Source organism: Trichosurus vulpecula, chromosome 1 (assembly GCF_011100635.1).
Source record: "Trichosurus vulpecula isolate mTriVul1 chromosome 1, mTriVul1.pri, whole genome shotgun sequence".
In the NCBI taxonomy this organism is placed as follows: Eukaryota; Metazoa; Chordata; class Mammalia; order Diprotodontia; family Phalangeridae; genus Trichosurus; species Trichosurus vulpecula.
This window is the reverse complement of record NC_050573.1, coordinates 11152440-11180418: the sequence shown is the minus strand read 5'-3', so window position 1 is coordinate 11180418 and position 27979 is coordinate 11152440. Positions and strand designations below refer to the sequence as shown.

General features: G+C 49.2%; 1 protein-coding gene across 1 annotated transcript in view; it reads left to right on the top strand.

Annotated features, from left to right (window-relative positions):
- LOC118833436 (septin-2) overlaps positions 1-27979 on the top strand; it is a 136588-nt gene that overhangs the window by 38405 nt on the left and 70204 nt on the right. The window contains exons 8-11 of the mRNA XM_036740794.1: positions 10492-10593; positions 18357-18502; positions 25590-25673; positions 26513-26570. Of these exons, the coding sequence (XP_036596689.1) occupies positions 10492-10593; positions 18357-18502; positions 25590-25673; positions 26513-26570 (390 nt within the window). The remainder of the gene's footprint in view (positions 1-10491; positions 10594-18356; positions 18503-25589; positions 25674-26512; positions 26571-27979) is intronic.

Here is a 27979-nt window from a genome sequence, read left to right as displayed (position 1 = left end):
GTAACTCCTCCCATCTCCAGCACCCCAACTATTCCAATCTTCCTAAAGTTGCAGTTCACCAAGTAAAACATACACTTGAAAGCCTGTGGGATGAAAGGAACAGGGATGGGGGCCCCTCTGTATGGCACACTCTCCCTACTTCTGCCATCTTTAGAGCACTTCTTTTCCCTTGCTAATTCAACATAGGCAGAGCTGGCCGTGGGACTCTTTTTCATCCTTACTCCTTAAAGAATGGCCGTGGGATTTCCAGCTGCATCCCCAAATGAATGTGTGGTCTCATCACGGTTGGTTGATAGTGATCCCAATCCAGACTTGCCTGCCCATTCTGTTAATTTCCTGTGGGCCTTCCTCCATTTCCCTTGGCATCACGTGGATGCCAGTGCGCCATGCAGACTGTCTGTCCATGAGTTATCTGTCACTCTTGACAGGTGGCCAGCCCATTTCTTGGATTATATACCCCCTTGATGAATCCTTTGTCAGTTGATTATTAGCTTTAAGTACATTTTTGATTCAGTAATGTTGCCTTAAGAGTAGAAGATCTTAAGGTGTGATTTGGGAACTTGTTTCTTCAATGTTTTGATAACTATTTCAATAGAATTGGTTTCCTTCATGATCCTGTGTGTTTTATGTATTTGCAAATATGATTCTGAGAAGGAGCTCATGGGCTTGCTTCCTTGACTGCCAGGGGAGCCTAGACCCGACAAAGGTGAAGAAGCCCCGCTTTCACTCTGGGAAAACCGGGAGGCAGTCTGGCAGAAACTGGGCATAGACCAGCATGCATATGCCAAGATTAGCTCAAAGGGGTACACGATCTAGACATAAAGGATGATATCATAAGCAAATTAGAGGATCACGGAAAAACGACTGTCAGATCTCTGGATGAAGAAAGAGTTTATGACCAGATGAGAGACAGAGAGGATCATGGGAGGTAAAATGGATCATTTTGATGACATGCAATTTACAAGTTTTTCACAAACAATACACATGCAGCCAAAACTAGAAAGAAAACAGGAAACTGGGGAAAAAATTTATAGCAAGTTTCTCTGATAAAGGCCCCAATTCTCAAATATATAGGGAACTGAGCCAAATTTATAAAAATAAGAGACTTTGCCCAGTCAACAAATGGTCAAAAGGATATGAACAGAAAGCTTTCAGAAGAAATTATCTGTTAGTCATATTAAAAAATATTTTAAGTCATTATTGATTAGAGAAATGCAAATTAAAACAGCTCTGAAGTACCACCTCACACTATCAGATTGGCTAATGTGACAGCAAAGGAAAATGGCAAATGCTGGTGGGGATGTGGGAGAACAGGGCCACTAATGCCCTATGGGTGGAGGGTCCCGGCTGGCCATTGGAGATGCAGGACAGGCCAACACTGAAGCGATGCTGAGGGAGCACAGAAGGGCACTGTCAGGGCTCTGTAGGTTGGAGCACATTCCTGAAGATGGGTTGTACCTGAGAAGTGGTAGGTGGAGCTCGGAGACATGAGCAACTGGGAAAGGAGGAGCATCCAGCATGCGGCGGTGGTAGGAAGAGAAGTGGTAGGTGGAGCTCGGAGACATGAGCAACTGGGAAAGGAGGAGCATCCAGCATGCGGCAAAGGCCGCTCTCAAATTCGTGAAGCCTTAGTGGGTCCAGAGGAAGGTCACCACTGTTGCCATCGGAGTTGTACTGGATGAGGAGGTGTGGAGGGGGCGTCCATTGTGATTAGTGGATGGAGGCACCCTTGAAAGAGCCTTGTCTAAGAGCCACCTCAGCCTGATGAGACCCTAAAGGAGGCCTCATTTAAGATCAGTGAAATGGGGCATTTTTTTCTCAGCCCAAATACAAAAGAAGTTGCCTTTTCTTTTTTCTTCCTCTACATTTTACTTTTTTTTCAGAATAAGTTGATGGCAATACCTTCTGTTTGTTACATCAGCTACATTTCCCTCTGTGTCTTGCCTCTCATCCTTCTCCCAAAAGACCATTCCTTACAATAAAAAAATCTAAAAAGAGAAAAAGTTGAGCAAAACAAAGGCACATTTTGAAGAAATTGGACGAGAAATGCTGTGTTGGACCACCGTGGTCTCCCCTCTGCAGACACTGGGGAGGGAGGGGCCTTCTCAGCCCTCTCCTTTGGGGCTAGGCTTGTCTTGGCTGCTTTGTTGTGGTTCCCATTTCTGTGAGAGGTTGTAGCTGTGTCTGTGGTTTGTCCTGGCTCTGCTTACTCTGCTTTGCATCAGTTCCTAGTGAGCTTTCTATCCTTCTCCACATCTGTTGTGCTCATGGTTTCTTGCAGCTTTATGTACCAGTTTGTTTAGCCGTTCCCCAGGTGTTGGGCATCTGCTTTGTTTCCATGTCTTTGCTACCACCAGGAGTGCTGCTAAAAACATTTTGGGGCACATGAGGCCCTTCTTTTTGGTTCTTGTCCTCTTTGGGGCAAATGCCTGGCATCCACATCTTGACATTTAACATTATGCCTTGAGAGCATGCTGACATTAGCAGCCATCCATGGATTTGCTGTTTTAATGTAGAATTCTCTCTCCATAGATTAGTCTTTCAATATTGGCAAGTGGTCATAGGCTTTGAACATGGCATCCTGTCCTAAATGGGTGTGTTTCTTAGTGAAACGCCACTTAATCCTGCCCCTTTGATGCCTCATGCCCTTGGCACCAGCCTAATTTCAGTTCCAAATACAGAAGAAAAAAGATTAATTTAAGGGACCAGACCCACCACCAAGGTCCTCCAAGGTGCCTCACCGTGTCTCGAGGTGGCAGGAGCAGGCCACCATTTTCTGGAAGGATCTGAGAAGGCCTTGGGTCCCAGCCCAGGGCGCCAAGTTGATTGATTTGTCCTGAGGACAAAACTGTGGTGATGTGACATTGAGCTACTTCCTGTCCGGTTGAAGGTCTGAGAATGAGGGGAGTCATTTCTGTTCCTTGGGGGGCAATGACAGATTTGTACGCACAGGTTTTCTGAGGAAAGATGTGTGTTATGTCGTTCCAAGTATACGTTGCTTTGTGGAGGAGTGTGTCAAGTAGTTCCAAGAAAGAAGCGGGTGTGTTTTCTCAGGGGAAATGACTGTGTATTATTTCAGCTCAGAACCTCTTGGTGAGAAGGTGACTAATCAGCGGTGAGAGTTGGGGGCATTGCTGTCATGATCACAGGAGCTGATAGGTTTTAGAAGTTGCTGCCATTTGGCGGCCAATCTGAGGCCTGGGACTTTTTGTTTTGATATTTCAAACTAGGCATAGAGTCCTTGAGAAGGAAACTCCACTCGGAGCCATTCCTGTTTGGTCTTGCTGGAATTCAAAGCCCTTTTCCCCAAAGTTCCCCCCCCCCCATGGGAAGCTCTGGAGGAAACCTGCCTGCAGGCATGACTTCATGGGAGGGAGCGGGCACTTGGGTGTTGGCGCTGGTCCTTGCTTTACGTTTCCCAGGGGAAGCTAATCTTCAGAAACACAGAACCTCAGGAGACCAATAAAGGGGACGGCAGGAGAAGCAAAATGGTTTCATTGTTGGACCGTGAAATAGAGTTTGTTTTTATTGCCTTTCTTTTATCCTTCAGGAAGGCCCTGGGCTTAACAGCTGTGCTGTGTTATCTTGCACCCCTGGTTTGGCTTTCCCTCTATTGTTTCTGCTGCCTTTTTATCCCAGCCACCGCTGACAAGCAAAATGGGCTTCGTGTTTCATGTGTTCGCCTCCTGTTCTCTCAGAGGCAGTGGCACTGCCAAGGTGTCCCAGAAGCCCAAGGACCACCGAGGCTGTGGGGTCTGGCTTGTCTCTGAGCTTTGTTTGGTCTCTAACTTATTTGAAAAACCAGTCGACTCCCGCTCGTCTCCGAGAGGAAAGGCTTCATGTTCCTTAACTTGGCATTCAGGCCCTGGGCACTTCGACTACTGCCTCCCTTTACAACCTTGTTTCTTACCATTTTTGTTCATGGGCCCTACATGCAAACCAGGCCCTGAAACTGAGATTCCATGTCCTCCCTCCACGCCTTTGCATCAGCTATGCCCCATGCTTAGGATGTCCTCCTCCCACCGGCCTCTGCTCCTCCTGTTAGTCTCACACTCTTACATTCACCTCCTCCTCTTACTTATCTGTGTGTCCTTGTGCCCAGAAGAAGGCGAGCTTCTCCAGAGCTTCCTGCCTTGTTTGTGTAGCTCTAGCACCTTCCAGAGTGTTTCCCATGGGATAGAAACTTAACTAACCAACAAGCATGGAGACATAAGACATGGAGGCCGTCCTGCCTGCTCTCTGGGACTTAGTAAGTCAGGGATGATTTCTCCTGGAGAAGATACAAGTCGTGGGCTCCGTAGAATTGGACTACAAAGGGCCCGGCGCAGGATGTCGCCCCGCTGGAGCTCAGCCTGCCTCCTCCTGTCTCAGGAGAGGCTCTAATGGAAAGGAGCCTTTCCTTATGTCGAGACTGATTCTGCTCTGCAGCTTCTGCCACTGCTTCTGGTTCTGGCCTTTGGGGCAAAACAGAATGTAATTTCACAGGACACCCTTCAGTTACAGAAAAAACTGGCCGAGTCACACTATAACTGACATTGAGTCCACAGGCCAAGAAAGGCCCCACACCATTCCCCTGGGAAACCTTTGTGTAGCCAAAGGCTTCCCGCAGCCTGGAGCAATGCCCTAGATGGTTTGAGTTCATGTGTAGAATTTCACACTTATCCTGGTTCAGTTTTGTTGATTGGATTCAGCCCATCCTGGCTAATCTGGCGGGATGTTTCCTTTCCAGGCAGCCTGGGACCTGATTAAGTCCTTTTTCATTTTGCAAAATGAAAATTCATCTTGCCCTGAAAGGTGTATGATTTTGTGTTCTTTTCCCCTTACTGTTGTGAGTCTTTTTCTACATGAGTGGATTTACGTCAGTACTCTAGGGACCTGTTTTCCTCCCTGAATACGGGCTCTTCACTGGCACAGGTCACAACCCCCTTCACACCCCAGGGACAAAGCCGTCTGGTGACAAGCATCTCTACGCTTCATCCCAGACCTCAGATGGCAGACACTTGGTCCATCCCAGCATTTGTGCCCTGCCCAAAGTGGCCAATTCTGGAAAGACTGGGGAGTTGAACAGACTGTGAGCTCAACATGAGTTGACAGTATGATGTAGCATCTCAACAAGCCAACGTGATCTTGGAAGAGGGAAGTAGGGAGATGAGAGGCCCACCCCCACCCCCGTCCTCTGCCATGGCTGTTGTGATCAGGTCTGGGCACTGCCATTTAAAAGGGACATTGATGAGCTAGAGAGCATCCGGAGGAGGGCTAACAGGACGCTGAAGGTCTTGGAGAACATGTCAGATGAGGAAAGAACTGGGCATAACGGCTTGGAGAAGAGAGTGCTTGGGGAACAAGACAGCTCTGATCAAACACTGGAAAGACTGTCAAGTGGAGGAGGGCCCAGCCTTGTTCTGTTTGGCCCTGGGAAGTAGAAATGTGAGATGAGCAAATTTAGAGACATCTCCCCTCCAAATGCTCACATGGTCCATTTGTGCCTGACCTGTGGTAGAGCCTTCTGAGCTCATAGTGGTCTGATCGGCCACAGTAGGACACACTGGACTTTGACCCCAGTATAATGATGCCATTTTGGTCTTCAAGCATGAAGACAACCAGGAGGTAGAGACCAGGGGTAATGAGGGCGGAGTGGCAGAGAGACCACTTAGGCTTGAGGTCAGGAAGAGCCCTCTGACTGTGAGATCTAGCCCAAAGGGAAATGGGCTGCCTTGGAAAAGTGGGCTGTCCTCCTTTGAGGTCTCCAAGTGGAGGCTGGCCCGCTGCCTGTCAGGTGGGCTGTAGAAGGGACTCTTGTTCAGATAGAGTGTGGACTTGATGACCCTGAGAACCTTTCTAGCTCAGAGATACTAGGACCCTGACTGTCTTTGCAAGATGTGAAGTTTTCTTGGATATTTGAATTTCACGAACTATTGTTTTTTGAAATTTTTTTTTCAGTTCCAAATTCCAGCCCATCCCCCACCCATTGAGCAGGCAAGAAATACAAAGTCCATTATACCTATGAAGTCATACAGATATTTTTCCACATTAACCATGTTCTGGAAGAAAAAAATATGAAAAACAAAAGGGAAAAAATACACTTCAGTCTGCACTCTGAGTCTCAGTTTCTGTCTGGAGCTGGATCGCATTTTATATCATGAGTCCTATGGATCATTATATCAATCAGAGTAGCCAAGTCTTTTGCAGTTGATCATCATTAACAATATTGCCATCACTATGTACAGTGATCTGGTTCTGCTCGCTTTACTTTGCATCAGCTCATATAAAGCTTCTAGGTTTTTCTGAAACTATCCCCTTTGTTACTTCTTATAGCATTGTAGTATTCTGTCGTTTTCATATGCCCTAACTTGCTCAGCCATTCCCCACTGATGGGCATCCCCTCAGTTTCCAATTCTTTGCCACCACAAAAAGAGCTGCTACAAATATGTTTGCACATATAGGTCTTTTTCCGTTTTCCTTGATCTCTTTGGGGTATAGACCTAGTAGTGGTATTGCTGGCTCAAAGGGTATGCACAGTTTTATGGCCCTTTGGGCCTAGTTCCAAAATGTTCTCCATAGTGGCTGGATCATCTCACAACTCTACCAGCAGCGTATTAGTGTCCCAGTTTTTCCACATCCCCTCCAGCGTTTGTCATTTTTCTTTTCTGTTACGTTAGCCAACCTGATGATTGTGAGCTGGTACTTCAGAGTTCTTTTAATTTGCATTTCTCTAATTATCCTTGAGTTTTTAAATTGGATTTATCACGGACCACAGGGAATAAATTCTTCCACTGAAGTCTCCCTTGATGATCTGTTACAGCATGAAGATGCTGCTGGGCTCACTTCAGATGGCCAGCTCTGGCATGTCCTACCCAAGCTGGAAAGGCTTTAAATACTGGTCCCAGGATGGAGTGTCTGTGTGGTCTCATTCTAGGTCTAGCTCGACATTGAATGGGCAACAGCAACTTTTGAAGCTCATTTCTAAAGTCATCGAGGGGTCCTCCTGGCTGGCAGAGTGTTCACACCAATAAATAGTGCATGGGTCCCTTAGAATATTGAAACATGTTGGCTACCAGTGGCCTGTACTTGGTGCGACCATTTGTCAGTTGGGGATGTAGTGATGTGTAGGCTGCATTGTGTGACTGACAGACCCTCGTGTGGAAGGGAGAGCAGGATGAAGGACAGCTGGTCTGGGAAAGGAAGCTGGGCTTTGAATTACGGGGTTGGGGCTGCTGAGAAGAGAGGGCTGGAGCTTCTGGGCAGACTCCATAGTCTCTGAGTGGTGGCCGTGTACTTTCTGGGAAGGGACAGGCCATCAACTTCAGCCTGCATGGGAAGTGTTTTTAGTCCATTCAAGAGGAACAGCTGTAAATTCCTGAAAACCACTCAGAGTTCTAGACAGATCATAATGTCTCATTCCCTGTGAGCTTTATGGACATATGAGGCTTCCGGGGAAGGAAACTGTACAGTATGACAGTGCTTCTAGGATGTTAAAGGTTGGCAGACCTTCTCATCTTTGGGGATTTATCCACTTTGAGAAAATATTCAGATGTGGAGCTTTTGCCACGAGCATCCACAGAATCACAGTGCTCCCTCCCAATCCATCTAATTAGTTGTCATTATGGAAGAGATCCCCTTGTTCCTAGGGAAAAGAACAGCAAAAAGCTTCCCCTTTCTAAAGTATTCGAGTCCAAGTTAAGCTTGCATTGTACCCCACAAGCATTTCATTAGAGAAAGAATGTTCCTGGGATCAGTTATTAGTTGGTTAATCCTACACATTGGTATGTGACTTCATATTCTGGTGACTGGAAGGCTTTCCTTTTTCTTCTTTAAAGGAGTGCCTCTGTCTTATGGGAGGCATTATTACTCAGGCTCATTTCAGTCTTCTCCTATGTTATATTGCTGGTTGGGTATCCTTTAGGTATGCGTTGTTATATAGGTTTCTTGAGCTGAAGAGAACCTTGGGAGACCATCTGGCCTGACTCTGCGTCTTTAGGCTCGTCCTCAAGGAAAATGGTTCTGGTAGAGTTTCTGCCCGTCCTGCACTGACCAAGGCGCAGCTTGACAACCAATCGGATGCATATACGTCGAAAACAAAAGGACACCTGGATGCCGAGCTTGATGCATACATGGCTCAGACAGACCCTGAGACCAGTGATTGAGGCCAGCCTTCCTGTTAGAGATGTTCTATGAGTTCATAACATCTGTACAGACCCTGAGCTAACAAACGAGAAGATCTGACAGATGCTGGAAGGATCTATCACACTAGGCTGTGGACTATATTCAACCACCAGCTCATATGTTTTTGTGTGTTCCTTTACCTTTTGGTACTGTGTTGGATGAAATGTTTGTGGTTTTTTTTTTTAATTTTCACCAGTCTCTGCCCACTTTGTGCCCTTGTGCCCTGTATAGTTCTCGCCCTCATCTTGCTATAAATCCCGGGGACCTTCCCCTTGGGCATTTCTCACACTCATTTGGTGACTGACTCCCCTCTTCTTCCACTTGTCAATATATCTTTCACCACTGCTTGTGCTCAGTGCATTGTTGGTAACCGGCTGCCTCCTTCCGGTGCTGCTGGGGGCCTCTCCTTTCCCCCGAGGGACAGCATAGTCTCCCTTGGGGATGCTTCTGGTGCTTATTCTAGGCACCATCCACAGAGTCTTCCTTCCATCTAATCAAAGCCGTACCTGTCTAAAGTGAGGCAGCTGGGTGGTTCAGTGGCTAGAGCACTAGGCCTGTAGTTAGGAAGACCTGAGTTCACATGTGGCCTCAGACACTTACTAGCTGTGGGATTGTGGGCAAGTCATTTAACCTCTGTTTGCCTTAATTCCCTGGCAAAGGAAATGGCAGACCACTCCTTTGTCTTTGCCAAGAAAACCCCATGGACGGTATTGGCACGCTGTCGGCCACGGGATCATGAAGAGTCACATGACTGAATTACAGAACACAGATGACAGCCTGTACGAGGCTGTTCACATCTTTGTCACGATCATTTACAATAAACCCTAAGAGATGTTTTCTTTGACCGTTTGTTCTTGTCACAAGGGTTTTCTTTTCTTTTCTCCTTTTTTCTCCAGTGGAGGGAGGGTAGGAGAAAGGGAGAAGAAATTTTTAATTGAAAAAGGAGTGATGTGAAAGCTATTGCTAAGAAGGAAAAATACATACACAGGAAATGACCATTTGTAACGCAGGCCAACTGGAGGGAGGGCTAGGGTGAATCACTTTTTAAAGTCAGAGTAAATGAACATTTTCAGGAAAATGCAGTTTATTATTTTCAGTTGAATTTATCAAGTACTTATTAAGTGTGTAGTGTGGGCCAGGCCCCGTGCTCATTAATGTTGACAAAAAATTAAGGAGAGGTACGTGTCTGTATGAGGGTGGACCATTTCTATAGAGAATCAAAAACAAAATATCTTGAGTCATTTCCAAGTTGGGAAGGCGCTAGTAATGGGGGAAGCGAGTGGCACTGAGCCTTACAGGGTGAATGCAGGGATGGAGGGAGGGCATTCCAGACTTGGCAGATGGCTAGTGCAAAGTAGGCAGTGGGTCTCCAAGTCGGCCAGAGTAGATGGAATATAAAGCGTGAAGAAGAGCATGGTAAAGGAGGCTAGAGCTTTACTTTAAATGTCAGGTGGAGGAGTTTGTATTTGGTTCTAGAGGTGCTTGGGGGCCATTGGAGCTTCTTGAGCAGGGGAATAATGTAGACAGCCCAGTACTTTAGGAATATCATTTTGACAGCTGTGTGTACGATGGAGAAAGGGGGAGACTCCTCAGTTAGGAGGTGATGAAGGCCAGGCCTAGGGTGCTTGTGCTGTGAGTGGAGAGGAGGGGACAGATAGTAGAGATATGGACGAAGTAGAATTGACAGCACTGATTGGGCATGGGAGTTGTGTGTGTGGAGGAGAGTGACAAGTTGAGGGTGACCCAAGATCGTGAACCTGGATGAGTGGAAAGATCATGGTGGCCATAATAGAAACAGCAAATTTAGGGAGAAGGCTGGATTTGAGGGGAAAGATAGTGAATCTGCTTTGGACATGTAGAGCTTGAGATCTCTCAGATGGTTTAAGTATAAAAAAAAATCTGGTGTTTAAAATCATAAGGTTTATTTATGTGACTTAGCTCTTACATGACCATGCTGGGTAAGTCTGGGCTTCTGATGTCTCCGCATGGTAGGCCAGGCTTTCCTAGGTAGGGAACTCCACTGTAGTAGTCCAGATTGTCCCTGGTAGGGACTGGGGGATGCCTTCTCTCTGGGCTGACTTTATTCCAAGTCCCCTCCCAAGTCATTTTCTTTACTTCTCCAGACTCCACTGAGCACTTGAGACTCAGATGCCTTTGCAGAGCGTGCATCTTGATGCGCTAGTGTGGTCCTGGTTTTTCTTCGGGGGTGAGAGAGACCTCGGCAGGAGAAGGTCATGGTCGTGGCCAGGCCCCTGCTGATGCTGATGCTGTCTGTCTCCATATGGTATGTGACGATGCCGTCTCTCTTCCTCCCGTTCTCCCCTGTAGATCCTTGATGAAATCTTTGAACATGGCATTCGGATTTATCAGTTGCCTGATGCGGACTCTGATGAAGATGAGGAGTTCAAAGAACAAACCAGAGTCCTGAAGGTGAGCTTATCTTTTGCCCTTTGTGCCTTTTTTCGCTGACTATATTTGCCAAATATTCTACTTAACAAAATCGTGGCTATGCATAGAAGGTGTTTATTCTTTGAAGACCTGGTTTGGGAAGAAATATGATGACATCGTGGTAAAATACACAGGAGTATTACTGGGAGAGCCTTTGTGCCAATGTGGGCTTTGTCATGGCAGGAGTCTGTGTTGGGTTCCTTCTGCCTTGTTCCCCACTTGGATGCTAGCCCAGGAAGAGTTTGGAATAGCCGCGATATCCTCAAATCCTGACTCTGCCATTTACTGCCTGGGTGAACCCGGGTAAGTCACTTCAGCGCGGCAGGCCTCAGCTTCCCCGTCTGTAACCTGCAGATGATCTCAGACCTTTAAGCTGCTGCCTCTGTGCTTCCCTCCCAACTCTGCGCAGTAGCACAGCTTCAGGATTATCATCCTAATTTCACAGTTAAGGAAACAAGGCTCAGAGAGGTTCAGAGGTCTAGAACTGGAAGGGACCAGTGTCCTCTCTGAGAGATGATGACACAGAGTTTCAGAGAAGTTAAGTGCTGAATGGCCCAAAGTCACCCGCAGTGGGGATTTGTACCCAGGTCCTTGCCTTGTCCTTGGTGCTTTGTTCTCCATGGCAGCAGGTTGGTTGAGCTTCCCTCTCCTCTCCCTCACCTCCCCTGTGCTTGGCACCCTCTTTTATGAATTAGCTCTGACAAACGGACCTGGGAAGTTTTCTAACAGCTCTCAGGGACCTTCAGTAGGCAGCTTAACCTGCCCGCTGCTGGTGTTGCTGGCCCTTGTCACCCAGGGCTGGAGGAGCATCCTCTCCTGCTGCAGATCGGCCTCCGGGGATCAAGCAGAGGGCTGAATTGTTGGGTGAGGAGAGGGGAAGCAACGTGACAGAGTGTCTGGCCCAGAAACCCTATCGGCTCTTCAGTTACTGTCCCTATAGTGCTCCTGCAGGCCTGCTCTGGCTCGGGTCTGGCAGCTCAGATCCTGGGGGCCCTGGATAATGACCTGACCATGGACCGCCTAGGTGGGTCCACTCCCTGAGTGTGAATGATTTGTTATAGCTGCTGGTGTACTCTTTGTGTCCGTTTGTGACACATGATGATGACAGGTGACTGGTAGAGACTTAACCCGTTTTCTCTTCCTTTTAATCCCTTTCATCTCTTCCTTAATCCACATTTGATGTAAACTCCACATTGATAAAAACAACAGTGATCATGGCCTTATTTGTACGGGAAAGGCAGACTCAGAGACAGGAAGCCCTGGGTTCAGGCACCCCTGTGGACTCATTTTCTGGCGCTTTGACCCCTCTGGCCCCAGGCAGCGCTCAGATGAGAAGAAGCAGAGCCATTGCCAGTCAGCATCGGTAGGGAGAGTTTCCTTACTGGGTGTTTCCTACAACAAGGTAGCCATAGGTCAGAGTGAAAACACCCAGACACCTGGATAGCCCTGGGGAATTTGTTTTGTAATAGTATTTTATTTTTTCCAATTACATGTAAAAACAGTTTTTAACATTTTTTTAAATTTTGAATTTCAGATTTTCTCCTTTCCTCTCCCCTCTCCTCTTCCTGATAAGACAAGCAATTTGATATAAATCATATACATGCAAAACGTATTTCCATATTAGCCATGTTGTGAAAGAAAAAAGACCAGAAAGAAACAAAAAAACCTATGAAAAATAAAGTTTAAAAAGTATGCTTCGATCTACATTCAGACTCTTACCAGTTCTTTCTCTAGAGGCAAGGCGGCATTTTTCATTCTAAGCCCTTCAAAATTGTCTTGGATCATTGTATTGATCAGAATAGCTTCATTCACAGCTGATCATCACACAGTGTTGTTACTGTGTACAGTGTCTGCCTGGTTCTGCTCACTTCACTTTGTATCAGTTCATGTAAGTATTTCTAAGTTTCACTCCCTCAATCAGGCCAAAAAGGGAGCCTGTCCCTCCTGATTTGTTGTCCAGAATACTCCCCGTGGCACCAGGGCCTATTTCCCCTGCATCTGTACCATAGAGAGAGGCTCATTCAGAGACCCCAGGCTGTGTTTGGAATGAAGGTTTGAAAACATTTCCCTGTATGAGCATGGTGCTAAAGCATACCTGCAGAAACTTGCGGGGAGCCAGAGTTGGGGGTAGGGCATTCCCGCCTGGCACCCTGCTGGAAGAGAAGGAACTTTTGGGCAGGCAGAGAGCACTTCCGTGCACTTGCGGATCTGCAGGGACAATGAGCACCTCTCAGTCCTGTTGAAATCCCCTGTTTCTTAGGCTTGTTTTTTGTTCTCTGGGCCTCACAGGTCATCAGGCACACTAGCGCTTTTCTCAGGCTGGCAATTCATTAGAGCCACCGAGGCTGGAATGACCCAATTCTCCAAGGCTCTTTAGTGATGGCATTGGCTGATTATGGGCTGTGTGGATGGAGTGACCTGGCTTTGGCTGTTTCCCAAGACCTCCCCTCCTTTCCACTTAGCTCTGGTACCAGCTCGGCTGTGAAGCCAAGACGGGGAGGAGAGTCACAGAGTTGATCACCGTCCAGACAGACTGCAGGCCATTCTGAGTAGCAGGGGCAGGTGCAGGATGAGATCAAGAAGGACCCACCCTGGGAGGCTCCTCCTCTCCCCTCTCACTCTCATCAGGTGGACCTTACTGTCTTGTACAGAATTCATTCCTTGCCTTGTGATCTTGGCCACATCCCTTCCCTAGCGCCTGGGTGGTCTCTAAGGACCCTGCCCACTCTGTGATCTCAGCCGGGTAGATCCTGTGCCCTTCTGTCCATCCCTGTGGAGGATCCGGCCAGTGTGCTGGAGGCCTGCTCCGCTTCTGCCCTCCTCATGAGCCGTGGATGGAGCCTCTCCTGGACTAGTCAGGCCTGTCCAGAGGGAGAGCTTTTCTATGATTTCTCATGCCCAGGTAACCTGCTGCAGCCCACAACCACCATCTCGGTACCCCTTGCTCTTTGGCTTCTCCTCAGCCCAGCCCAACACTCTCTCGTGTCTTGGGCCTGTTTTGCTCCCTCTGGGGAGTTTGTCCTTTATTCCTCTCCTTTTTCTTGCTCATAATCTCAATCTACTGACTTCTCTTTTTTCTGCCACCTACAAGTCTCGGTTAATTGCCTACTGTGTGCCAAGTGTTATGCTAGGTAGCATCCCTGCCTTTGAGGAGCTTATATTCTGTAATGTGATCTTAGAAAAGGAAATGTTTGTGTGTGTGTGTGTGTGTGTGTGTGTGTGGTGGGGAAAAGGGGACTGACAAGTTGGGACGTGAGGCCATGGAGTGCTTGTGCGGATCCTTACAGGGCGCTAGGGATTCCAAGTGGTGGCTGTGAGAAGGGAGGAAGGAGGCGAGTCAGCCAATTCTGCCAGCTGACCTCCCTGGCCTCCTTTCCATGCCCCCTCCTCCAGGAACCCTTCTTCCCCACTCTGAATCCCAGTGCCTTCCCTCTCTTCATTAGCTCCTGTTTATCCTGTATCCTGCTTGCTGTGTATATGCTTGTTTGCCTGCTGTCCGCATTAGCTTGTGAGTTCTTTGAGGGCAGGGACTGCCTTTTGCCTCTTTTTTGTATCTCCAGCACTTAGCACAGTGCCTGGCACATAGTAGGTGCTTAATAAATGTTTGTTAATTGATTGAGTGTAGAACGTGTGAAGGAGAGTAACATGTCATCAGCCTGGAGAGGTCAGCTGGGGCCAAATGGCAAAGGGCTTTATGGGTGCAGTAGACAGTGTTTTATCCCAGTGGCACTGGGGATCAACTGTAGCTTCTTGAGCAGAAGACTGACAGGGTCAGTGTGTCTGGTGTGCGCAGAGCATCTCTTTGGCCGCTGTGGCAGGTGGATGGTGGAGGGGACCATTGGGTCTGGCTTTTGAAATAGTGAAAGGCGATGGCTGCTCAGAGAGTGATGCTGCAGCAGAAGAGACAGATGAGAGAAGCTGAGGAAGAGGGGTGGGTAGGAACTGGCACGTCACTGGTGCCAGTGGGGTTTGAGCGCGGTTGAAGAGAGGGGAGGTCCTTGCTTACAGACCTGGAAGAACGACAGAGCCGTCCACAATGGTCAGGATGGGGGGAGGACACGTGTCTTCCATCCTTGCCGTCTCTTCCGTGACCTCGCCATCCTCAACCTCTCGCGCCATATTTCTGTTCCCTCTCACAGCTGAACTGTTAGATTATGCCTGCTCTCATTTCCTTCATGTCCTTCCCTCCCACTTGCTCCTCAGCCCTTTTATTGGTTCCTTCTTACCTCAGCACATGGCTGAACCGATCCCTTCCCTGCCGTATCCTCCGGCTTTTTCTTATTCCACAACCCAGCTGACCTCTCTATTGCTCCTGACACTGCTGACTGCCCCCTCTGCTTGGACACTCTCTCACTGTCTGCCTCAGTAGGCCTCTTGTCCAGTCTATACCTAAAAAGTCTTCCTACAACCTCTCCAGCCCTTGGCCGCCTTGCCTCCACTCGCTACCCTGGCTTTGCTGACTCTGTATCAGGGTTTCTCAGCCTGGGGCCTGTGAACTTGTTTATTGTATTTCAATATAACTGATTTCCTTGATAATCCTCTGTATTTTATGGTATGCATTTAAAAACCTGATTCTGAGAAGTGCATGGACTTCACCAGATGGACTGCCCCAGGGGCCCCTTAGTCTGGATCTCCTTTGTGTGTGGTTGTTTGCTGTGGCCTCTCCGTTAGGATCGTGAGCTCTGCAAGGCTGGCGACTGCTTCTTCCTTTCTCTGTATTCCTAGTGCTTACCCCATGCCTGGCATACAGTAAGCACTTAAAATGCCTTTCAGCTTAGCTGTGTCCTTCCTAAAAGGTGGTGCCTCCAATGGGGTCTGCCCAGGGCACAGGGCAGGAGCACCATCCCCTCCTTTTTCCTGGAAGCTGTGCCCGAGATGACATCAGCCGTTGACTCACGACCTTGTGTCCAGCCCTGCTTCCCCATTGGGTGCTTGGAAAGCTGGCCCTGCTCTTCTTCTCGGTCTCCTTTGGACTGCTTCACTTTGCTTTATCAGCCCCAGCACCCAGCATACAGCAGGTACTTCATAAATGCTTGTTGGCTAACTTTCCTTTATCAGCCCCAGCACCCAGCATACAGCAGGTACTTCATAAATGCTTGTTGGCTAACTTTCCTTTATCAGCCCCAGCACCTAGCATACAGCAGGCACTTCATAAATGCTTTTTGGCTGTTCTGGGCCATTGGATCATCATTGGGCTCTTGGGTCCTTTATGCTCCTTTCTTGACATTTGTTCTTTGGGCAATCTTGTGCTCTCTCACAGGAAGCATATTTGTCTGTGTGCACGTGTATAATTTGTCCCCCGTTCAGATCTTCCTTCTGAAGTCCAGCGTGTCACTCTGTGGCCGTCTGCCTCTTGGACTCTTAAATGCAACACGTACAAAGCAAAGCCGTTGCCTCCCCCTGAATGTTCCCTTCTCCTGCACTCTGCTGTTTGTTGTTAATAATAATCCCCTGTATGAGGCTTGGCAAAGTGCTTTACAGATACCTGCTCCATGGGCCCCGTCATTCCCATTTTACAGATGAGAAAACTGACACAAACAGGGTGAAGGGACTTGCCCTGTGAGAGTTTGCAAGTGTCAGAGGCTGGATTCGAACTCAGGTCCTCTTGCCTCCAGGCTGGCACTCTGCCCTCTGAGCCGCCGGCCGCCTCGTTCCTTTTGAGGAGTGCGTCCTTCTGGTCATTCCTGTTTGATCGTCTCAGAATGGTCCAAGTCTCTTTCCTGGGCCTCGCTCCGCTCCCCATGGCCTTGTCGTTCCTGTGGTGTCTCCTGTGTCCATCCCTCCCCCTCCCCCACGTGGCCTCCGCTCACTGCATTCAGGGCTTCTTCCCGTCTGTCTTGGGCTGTAACAGCCGCTCCCCGAGAGGCCTTGGCCTCTGTCCTCCGCTCAGCTGCCCAAGTCGTCTTCTGGAGGCTCGGGTTTGACTGTGTCCCATGCCTGTTCCAGAGTCTGCAGAGACTCTTGAGACATTTAAGGCCCCCACGATCCGACCCCGGCCCACTTTCCGCGCTTCAGAGGCGGAGCGTCGTTGTGGATGTCGTGGACGGGGGCAGTCACAGAGGCCTGGGCTCACGTCCTGCCCTTGGACACTCCTTTCTGCGTGACCCTGGATGATCACTTCTCTGCTCAGCTTGCTCGTCTGTAAAAGGAGGCCGCGCTCAGTTCCTTCCTGGCCCTGGCTGTGTCACCCTTTTCCACTTGCTGTCCTTTGTGCATTAGTGGTTTCTGCATCATTTCCCTGGCTGCCCCTTGACCCCTTCGTGGCCATGGTGGGCCTTCCCTGCCTTCCTTGCTCGCATCCTGCCCCCTCTTTCTCCTGCCCAGCAAATGCTTGTGGCTCATAAGTTTGCCATCTGTCTCCTTGAGGACAAGGACTCTTTTCCTTCTCGATGTCTCCCCAGTGACTGGTTCAGGGCCTTGCAGGTAGACCCTCTTTGTGGAGCCAAACAAGATGGCAGCCGGTGGCAGGTAGAGAGTTCTGGGCCTGTCTCAGCCTGCCACCGTGTGCTGGATGCAGGGTCTCAGGCGCCTCTTCCCCTCTCTGGCCTGGCTTCCTCTCTAGAATGAGGGGTTGAGGCCTAGGCCAGCCCTGGATCCATCCAGCCTCCTCCCACATGTGAGTTGGGGGGCGGCTTCCTGTCTCGCTCTCCATCTCTAGCGCTTGCCCAGAACTAGGTGGACTGACTGAGTGTGTTCTCACCTCACGGGGTTCTCCCGTCATATTCTAATTTTTTTTTGTTCATTCATTTCCGTCGTGTCCTACACTTTGTGATCTCATTTGGGGTTTTCTTGGCAAAGATACCAGAATGGTTTGCCATTTCCTTTTCCAGCTCATTTTACAGATGAGGAAACTGAGGCAAGCAGGGTGAAGTGACTTGCCCAGGGTCACCCTGCTAGTAACTCTCTGAGGCAAGATTTGAACTCAAGATGAGCCTCCCTGACCCCAGGCCTGGCACTCTGCACTGGACCACCTAGCTGTCCCCATTCTAAAATTTAGTGACAGGAAACTAACATTTCCCTCGGCCATTTGTCTATCCCTGCCACTCCTTACCCGGCTGGGCACCCATGGGTGGCTCTGCTCTTTGTAAACCTGGAGGTTTTCACTGGACTTTCCTGATGGGGTGCTGCTTTACACTATTAAAACTTTTCAGAGTTCCTACTATTTTGTTGTGTACTGTCTAATGTTTTTCTATTTTAAAATGTAAATTTACCAACGTAATTCTTATTAACCAAACTTGAATTTTATAGTTGAAATTTACCACTGTATCTCCTAGCTTTAGTGGAAGGAGCTTTGGATTTTGACTCCAGAGACCTGCCCTTGAATCCTGGCTGAGCTGCTTGCTGTCTAGGTGACTCTGGGCAAGTCCTTTGCCTTCCTGGGGCCTCCCTTTCCTCCTCTGGAAAGGGAAGGAATTTGGCTAGTTCAGGGGTGTCAGATAGACTGTGGCCCACAACATTCCTGAGTGTGGCCTGAGCCAGATGAAAGTATCATTGGGGAATCTTTAACACAGTGGCTAATGTTCCGTTTTAAAAAGAGTCGAGACGCGACCTTCAGGGACCCTGTGTATGACGTGGAGGCCGCCATTTCTATTTGAGGTTGACCCCACTGGGTTCGGTGAGCTCTCAGATCATTTCTAACTGAAGACTTTGAGGCCAGGGACCTAGTGCTGCGATGCTAATACCCTGAGCATGGATGACTCCTGAAAACTAATTTGTATTTTCCTTTTCTGCCTCTCTTCATTTAGGCCAGCATACCATTCGCTGTCATCGGTTCTAACCAACTTATTGAGGTCAAAGGAAGAAAGATCAGAGGCCGCCTGTATCCTTGGGGCGTGGTTGAAGTTGAGAATCCAGAACACAATGATTTTCTAAAGTTGCGGACTATGTTGGTGTAAGTAAGACCACCTCTGGTTTAGTTTTTCTTGACTAATTGGGTCGTGAACATTTTCTTTGAGTGGCCTGTGAAACGTTAGGTCTCCTTTTTCTCATATGATGTCTCATGGGCATTTTTTTCCTTCCAAATGCATAGGATAGAAAGTCATTTAATTACAGGAAAAGTGAGTAAGTCCAAGTCTGCTTAGTTCAAATAAAATGCAGGAGGTGGCATTGATTGTGGGGGGACAGCTGAGCTGTGGTTTCCTGTGAGGAGGCCCACTTCACTTTGTATTGTTAGGGGCCCCCACTGGTGGATGCCAAAGAAATGTTCTTTCTAGTGGGAGAGGATACCAGGAGAGAGTCTAAAGAGGGTGATGCAGTGAGTTGGGGATGGGGAGGGGGGAAGGCATGGGCCAGTGGCGGGGGACGGAGGAGGTGGAAAAGAGGAACGGAGGTGGATGTGGCTCCAAGAGCACTTTTTAAAAATGTAGTATTTTATTTCTTCAATTACATGTAAAGACAAATTTCAGCATTCATTTTTGGAAAGATTTTGAGTTCCAAATTTTTCTCCCCTCCTGTGATGGTTGCTCACTGACCTCTTAGAAGGTGCTCTCACAATTCCAAAGGACTCATGATGGAAAATGCTCTATTTTCACTCTTTTTGGTTTTTTCTCCAAGAAGTCAGGCAGTCCGATATGGGTTATAGATGTGCAGTCGTGTAAAATGGATTTCCACATTAGTCATGTAGTGAAAGAAGAAACAGAAAAAACAAGAAAAAAAACAAAAAGGAGTGAAAATAGTGAGAATCCCTTCTGAGCAACAGACAGCCTTTCCAGACATTGATAGCAACGAGGATGTGTATGTTAATGCACTTGGGGTCTATATTAACTCTTAAATATTACAGCTTCATTAAGTATAAATGGCTAGTGTGGCCAGTGGTGGCGAGTGGAAGACCATTGTGAAGCTTTGGGCTCCTCTTCTGGACAAGGGAGGGTCTTAGGCGAGATGATCTGCCATCTCTGTGTGGACTTGACTACGGAGCTCATGGGCACCAGCGTGCTCCTCCCAGCCAGGGCCAGAGCTCTTTGACTCCCAAGCAGACCGAGGTCATGGGAAGAAGTTTAACTTTGGGAATTTTCTCCTTTGGTCTAGCTTTACATTTCCACCTGCTTATCTGGAAGGGAATCCGAATTTTGTTTTGGGCCTTGCTTGAGAGGGTGGGAAGGGAACATGCCCAGGTGCTTCTGGAAACCACATTAGTGACCCTTTGCTGCCCTCTAGTGATGGCCTAAGGACAGAGCCAGCTGCTGTTACTAACAGCCCCTTCCTGTCCTTGCAAGGTGGTTGAGGGTCCATGAGGTCCTTACTTTACGAAAGGGGAAACTAAAGCACCAAGAGGCAAAGGAGCCAGCTGGAGTCAAGGGTTCTGCTGTCTGTGCTCCATGGATGGGATCTGAAAATGAGGATGTTGGCCAGGCTTTTGTCCAAAGTCCCTTCTAAACCAAAATCCTCTGATTCTCTCTTCTTGTGCCATGTTTCATGGTTGATGTGACAGTGGAATATGAAGAAATGCCTTTTTCAGAAAGCTGATCATGTGTTTCCATTTATTGTGGCATACATTCAGTAGGTGCTTAATAAGTGTGTGAATTTGTTGAAAGCACATATGTATACGCATAATCTATACTTTCCTTAGACCTCTATATCTAAACACTTAACAAGTGACAATAACAACTGAGTTCTCTGGTGCTTTGAGCTTTATGGAGTGTTTTCCTTAAAACCTTATGAGACAGGTAGCCTAAGAATTATTATCCTTGGTTCACAGATGAGGCCATTAAAACTCAAGGAAGGTAAGTAATTGCCCATGGCCACATTATCTGCAGAGCCAGGGTGGAGACTTAGAAGAGGGCTCTCCAGTCCCCCCAGAGGCTCCCCATGACCGTTCACCTGACAAGCCTTTGCTCGGAGACTGCCAGGGAGGGGGGGATGCCAAGCACACCCAATACCCGGGCTCTAGCCTAGTTACTGGGGAGAGAAAGAGGAAGATGACAATCCATTCCTGCTCTCAGGAATCTATTAGTTTCTTGTTTATGGGTGTATGTTATCTGAAACGGTGTTCTGGGAAGTTTCTTAGATCGTCAGAGCTAGGAGAGACTGTAAAAGCCATTTCACTTTCCTCATGTATGAAAGGAGAGGGTTGGACCTGAGAGCCCATGAGGACTCTCCCAGCTCTAAATCTCTGAGCCAAAATCTGGTCCATTCTCCAACCTGACAAGCTGAAGAGGGTCCAGAGGGAGAGCGATGGCCAGAATGGGCCAGCCACCAAGGGAGATGAGGGCATTTAGGTTATAAGAGATGTCTTAAAGAATTTGGGAGGACTTGGAAGAGAGATTGGATTGATTTATTCCACTTGGTGACAGAGGGCCAAGTGAGGAGCGGCGACGAGGGAGAAATTGAAGAGAGAACGAGCTGTGTCCACATGGAATTGGCTGCCCTGAGAAGTGGGCAGGGCTTCAGGCAGAGGATGGATGACCCCAGGAGGGCTGTGTTAGGACCAATTTTGGTGGAGGCACAAGCCGAGCTCAATGACCCCTAAGGCTCCTTCCAGCGGTGAGGTGACCTTTGGATCCAGCACTCATGAGAGAGGCTAGAGGGATGTCTTCTCAAGGGAGCCACTAGAAGACCTGGAGAGAGGGATGTTTAGTAGTTACCGGAGATGTTGTGTGTGCTCAAAAAGGGAATCACCTTGCTTCAGCCAAAACCACATCTTTAAGGTCTTAGCAAGGTTGTTAACCTCAAAAATGCCTGGTTTGGTGACTCGGAGGATGGATCTCGGGTCTGCTAGCCACAGGATGATGGGGTGTAGGAGGGTTCAGGGAGGAGCAGCACCTCTGGGGGGGTGGCCGCTCATCCACCTTCGGTGTTCATCTGTTCCCCAACTCTCACCTGTGGTTCCAAGAGACTCTAATGTGTAGTGGCCACACCCCGGTAATTCTCGGCAGATGGACAAAATTGGGTTGAGGGTAACCAATGGGCCTCATACCTGTTGGTGAGTTGGGGGGGTGTCTGCTCCAAGCATGTAAAGATTTTCCCCAGTAGAGTGGATGGATGAGAACAGTTTGTTCTAATGGCCATGAAGGTGGTGCTGTGGAGTGCTTAGAGCTTGGTCAGACCTCAAAGACACCATGGTCATCCGCCGCATCTTGGACCATCCCCCATCAGCCTGACTTTTGTCTTGCCACTGGAAGAGAGAGTGGGGCTGGTGGCTTTATGCAACTCTGCCTCACTTAAATCCAGTTCACACATGAGTCAAGCATGATGGCATTGGTCTTCTTCAGAAATGAAGGATCAACAACACCATGAATCCCTGAGAGGAAGCTGTTGGAGATGCTCAGAATCTGGACCATTGTGTTTGGGAAGCAATGGCAGGGCTTCTTAAGACCCCAAGAGACACCTTCACCCAGTCGTTTGGCTGGCAGGTGTCAGGGAGGACCTCCCCCACCCCACACACACTTGGACCACCTTCATTGGCCTGCTGGATAGATGGGAGGGGCGCTGTCAGACGCTGACCCAGCAGTGGCCTGGAGGAGCTGAGGCTCCAGCAGGACTGACACTGAAGGAGACGCTGACGAGCGGTTGGGGTGGTCATTCATGATCTCTCTGGACCTGATCAAGTAGAGCCCTGTCAGCATCTGTTTGCTGGTGGAAGAGCCAGGTTTCTTCCTGATGCCAGCTTCAGACACTGATTCAGAGCAATGCCAGCCTCAGTAGGGAGTGCCACTTGATTGCCTTTTCTATGCTGGTCAGGTAGTACTGGACTGAGGGCATGATGGAGGAAAGCAGGCTGCAGGCCCCCAGAGCTGACTCAGCCTCCTGGGCTCTAGTACCTGTTTCCTGCCACTTCTTCTTCCCTCCCAGCCCAGTATCATGTCCCATCTCATTCACTGCTTCAAGCCCAACAGCCAAGGCCAAGGCCAGGAGTCTCAGACAAGAGTCCTCGAGAGGCCTGTATTCTGGTAGAAGCCATCAATGCCACTGGCTTCCCCCTCACAGCTCTTTCCAGAGTTTCTTGAGTGGTATTTCCTGCTGGGATCAGGAAAAGCCTCCTGCAAAAAGTGGGATTTGAGCTGAGTCTTGAGAAGGTGCTGGGGAGAGCCTAGGGCCTGAGGGAGGCAGTGTATGCAGAGGTTCACAGCCAGGAGATAGAGTGTGGTGTGTGGGGAACCACAAGGAACTGAGTGTGGCTGAATTGTAGAGGAAGTGGGCAGGGGTTGGATGGGGTGACCTTTAGGAAAATCACCTTGGACTGGAGTAGGAGGGACACCAAGTGAAGCCTGGCCATAGACTGAGTGAGATGTGATGAGGGCCGGTCTGGGATGATGGCTGTGTGAGCAGAGAGATGCTGGGAAGGGAGGATGAGCAAGGTTGGGCAGCAGAGCAGGCACCTGGGTTGAGTTTGAGTAAGGAATGGGGTCGACCTTGAGGTTTCAGGCCAAAGTAACAGGATGGCGGCACCCTCCGTGGGTGAAGTTGGGAAGTCATGGGAAAGCTGGGAAGAGGCTTTAGGGGAAGATGAGGAGATGGTCTGTGGTGGGGGTCGATCTCGAGTAGAAATGGAAGCCTGTAAGCTACATAGTGACTTAGCAAACCACCAATTCCCATTCTTTATATGCTTTTATATTTTTAAGCATTTCCCAATTACATTTTAATTGGGTTTGGGCCTGACTTAACTAGGGGTTTAACACCTGTAGGCTCTGGGGCATCCAACTTGGGATCCTTGCTCTCCTTGGCACCTGGTGCCCTTCCTGGCTTTAACTCCCAGGATGAACTCATCACTCTTGATCTCACCCCCACGCTACTTGTGCCAGCCTTCATTGACTCCCCCGCCCTCAGCCTCTGCTGTCCTCCAGTTGGAGAGGACCAAACCTCTTCCAATGCTTTCCTTTATAGAGAGCAGGGACTGTCTTTCTCTTATTAGCTGTATCCCCAGTGCTTGACACATAGTAGGCTCTCAGAAATGTTTATGGTTAGATGTCATTCAGGACCGCGGCTCCCATGGGACATGATGGCTGGAATCATTTGCACAGAGGTGGTGGTTGAGTCCAAGTACCTGATGAGGTCACCAAGTGAGATGGGACAGAGGGAGAAGAGAAGGGACCTGGGGCAGAGTCTTGGGGGACACAGAGGGTTTGTGGGCATGAAATGAGTGCCTGGTTAGGTGCGGTCACTCTGCTAAGCAGAGCTGCCTTTGAGAGTTCTCTCAAGAAGCTTGGAATGTAGTGTGATGGATAGGATGGATACACGAATAACTGTTGTACAAATTCTAATGTGCAAACTGCCTCGGGGAGGTCACAGGGATCCTGGGGAGGCCTCCCATCCCAGAGAGCTTGGGGGATGGAGCTGAGGCAGCCTAAGCCAGTCCGGCTTAAGGGAGGGAAGGTTGTTGACAGCCCTCTGCTATGTGCAGAGGAGACCACTGAAGGGGTGAGGGCAGCTGGCCACAGGCCTGGGTGGTGTGGGCAGGAGAGCCTCCGGCAGGGCTGGCATGGTATTCTGTAAAACTCCTCATTTGGAAGAATGTGCTGTAAGCTTTGACGGTATCTCCAAAGACAGAGTTGGGGCCAGACCCCTTTGTACAAGGGCAGCCAGCTGTGTTACAAGGGGACAGCACTCCCTGGGATGCATGAGTGAAGCCATGTGGGGTCATGGGAAGGGAGCTGGAATGAGCCAGAAGAGAAAATGTAGAGTAGGAAAAGTCATCGCATAGATGTCACAGGCGTTTAAAATATGTATTTGCTGCCTGGGTTTTTCTCTTCCTCTGCCTTCTGTCCTCTGTGGTCTCCCAGAACTGCGACCTGGACGCTGCCGGTATTGCTGCCACATCCTGTAAGGGGCCACGCCTGGGATAGCCGGCGGATCCCCGGGCAACAGGTTATGACAGGCACTGATGACTCTGTGGATATCTGGAGGTGAAGGAATCTCTGCCTTCCCATAGTCAGACAGTCCATTCACTTGGGTTGAGACCATCCATGGGGCAGCTGGGACAGCATATCCAAAGTACAAGTGCTCCTTGGAGTTTTCCTGCACCTTCCCCATAGGATACTCCTCCTGTGAAGTTTGTCACGCCCCCACTATCCCAGCCGGACACCCAAGGAAATATGTTTGGACAAGTGGCCACCCCTGTAGGAAATCAGGACCATCATACTATCTATCCAGAGCCTGCTGGCAGAAGACAGCCCATTGAACATACGCACTGCTGAGCCCTGGACAAATCCCACAGCCTTTAAAAAGGACCTGCCGGAAACTACGTTAACCAGATGACTAGCCTAGAGCCCTGACCCTGGCTGCCCGGCCTCCCTTCCCTCCATCTTGTGTGTGTGTGTGTGTGTGTGTGTGTGTGTGTGTGTGTCTCTCTCTCTCTCTCTCTCTGTGTGTCTCTGTGTCTGTGTCTATGTGTATGTGTGTGTGTATCTTTTTGCCTTCCTCATAACCTGTCTTCTCTCTCTCCCCTGTTCTGTACAGGACTCTGTATCAGACTATTTTCCTTTTCTTCTGATGTTTTTCTTAAGTCTCTAGTCCAACCCTAAATGTTAATGTATAAGTTATGTGTTTTTTAAAATAAAATATATGGGGAATTTGCACAAATATGTAACACTAAGAACCATTCCTCACAAGTGATCAAAGAATATGAAAAACGCTTGTTTTAAATAGCTACATGCAGAATATGCTCCACATCCCTAATAGGAAGTATTCAAATGGAGATCTACAGAATTCTGTCTCACTTTATGTGAATTGGCCAAATTGCTCTCCAGAATGGTTGGATCAGCTCACAACTCCACCAACAATGCATTAGAGTTCCAATTTTCCCACATGTTATCCAGCATTTCTCCTTTTCCTGTTTTGTCACATTAGACAATCTGATGGGTGCTGTGGGTACTCGAGTGGGTATTTTTGCATGTGTTGATGGTGCCCAATGACCGGAGCAGTCAGCCTGTGGGAGGGACTAAATTAAGGAAAGAGAGAGCTTCTGGAGAAGAAACAGTGACAAATTGGTATTGACTTAAAAAAAGAGCACTCACCCAGCCCGTGCCCTGGCCTCTTTTCAGGACGCACATGCAGGACCTACAGGAAGTGACCCAGGATCTGCATTATGAGAACTTCCGCTCGGAGAGGCTGAAACGCGGCGGCCGGTGAGTGGGTCCAGGCCCTTGGTCTTGGCTGCCGGGATGGTGAGGGCCTGGGGCCGGGGGAGTGTGGTGCAGAGCCCGGGCCTGAAGTGGGTGGCCAGAGTGGAGGGGGCTGCTCTCTGCAGGGGCTGGCTTCCTCCTCCGGGGGCTTTTCTGTACACTTGGGTTTGACCCTGAGTTCTGGTTCCCTCCTGCTCTGGCCTCCAGTACTCCCCCCACCCCCACCCCAAGGACTTTGAGTTTGGGAAATCCTCTTCCGTGTTATGGGGGCTGCTTTCTGTCTCGGGTCGCCTGAAGTGTTTGCGCTATTTAGAAAGTTCAGGTTGAGTATCAGCAGGTAGACACTTGAAAACAAATCACGGTGAATGAAATGCACATTTGTGTGAAGCTTTAAGGTTCACCAAGTACTCTCCTCTCGTCAGTCCCGGGAGTTGGTTCAGGCAGGAATTCCTTTTTACACACAGGGAAACTGAGTTCCTGAGAGGATAATGACGGGTCCAAGTCACTTAGTGTTAGAATAGGGGTTTGGACCCGGGGCTCTGGACTCCAGGGAGTATTGCAGTGACCTCACTGCTTTCTCCTGATAAGGAGTGTCCAGGTCAGTGAAGCTCTTGGCCATGCCATTGCCCTGACCCCCATTTTCCTCCCCCTCTTACTCCCACAGAGGAGTGCTTTAGAAGACCCTGGAGGAAGAAGAGCGGGTGCCAGGAGCCCCAAAGCCTGGTTTTATTTGGCAGGAGCTGGGGCTTCCTGGGCCGCGGGATGAACGGAGGTGCAGCCTCTGGGGGCCCGCCTTCTGGCTGCCTCTGACCCGGGCCGTGCTGTGTGTTTGTGTCTTTCAGGCCGGAGGGGGACGAGGTGGTTGACAAGGACCAGATCCTTCAGCAGAAGGAGGCTGAGGTAAGGATCCCCCCCACCCCAGCTTTCTCAGGGCTTCTCTAGATAAAAACAGACACCACCCTGCCGCCATTGGCTTTGTTTATGCCTTTAAAAAGAGGTCAATATAAGTATTTGCTGAAAGGGAAAATACTCTCAAGGCAGTTTCTGGATGGTCCTGCCCATGTGATTAGAATTTTTATAAACACAACAGAAAAGATATTGTATATCTGGGCTGTGTTTTGGGATGTGTTTTTAAATAGCAACACAATTTGCCAGCAGATATACTCCCCTCCCAGGACACTCTTCCTTAGTCCCTGCGGAGGGGGCTGGTCTCTACCCTCCGGGGGCTAGGTGCCGCTTGCTCCTGGGAGGCCCTCGGTGCTATGCCGTGGCCCAGAAGGATGCTCCTTGGGAGGGGGAGCTTAAGCACTTTGGGTTAGAGGGGACACACTGACTTTTTTCTTTAGAAAGTCCCCCCTGTATTATCTCCCCAGCATGGGTGACAGTGTTGATTCGGCTCCAGGTGTATTATTGTGACAGGAGCAGTGGTCTGGCTCATCCTTTCCTGCTCACCTAGCTCAGATACACACCCTTGTGCTTGCACACTGCCATGCAGAAGCGTATGTACACACAAAGACACACCTATACACACCAATGCACAAGTGCACACACATTCCCATGCACAAGCACACACACATGTATGCACACACTCACACTCACACTTACACCTCCATGCACAAGCACACTCCCTCACTCCTCCAGTGAAACCTCTGGAGATCATCTCGGTCTAAACCCTTCCTGGGTAGGAGGTGCAGCCTTGGCCCACACTGTCTTGTCCCCCAGGCCTAGAGTTCCCACCTTCCTCTGGGAATCCTGGATCCCTTGAAGGCTCTGCCCGTGTTCCCGAGTAATTCCATTCAATGTGCTTCTCTGTGGCTGTCTTTTCTCCCCAGAATGTCAGCTCTTTGAGGGCACTGGCTGCTTTTGTCCTTGGGTCCTTGGCCCCTAGCCCTATGCCTAGCCCATAGTAGGAGCCTAATAAGTGTACTGTCCCTCCCTCCACTTTGTTGCTGCTTCTGACCTGGGTCTGTCCCATGTGGGGCTCAGTGCGTGTGCCCCTAACCTCCTCAAAGTGGGTGCAGACTGAGCCGCTGCAGACCTTCTTTCCTTGTGCTCTCTGTGCTAGGGAACTCAGATAATCTATCCCACCTTGACCTTTGACAGAGAGGGAAACCAAGCCCCAAAGAGATGAAGTGACAGGCCTTTGTCTGAACAGATGGCAGGGCTGGGATTTCCACCCAGCTCCTCAGATGCCAGGCCTAGGCTGGTTCCCACTGCCCCACACTGCCTCTTGTCCTGGCCCTTCAGTAATTTTTATGAGAAACATCCACCCAGGTGAGCGCCGGGCTTGGAGTCAAGAGGCCTGAGCT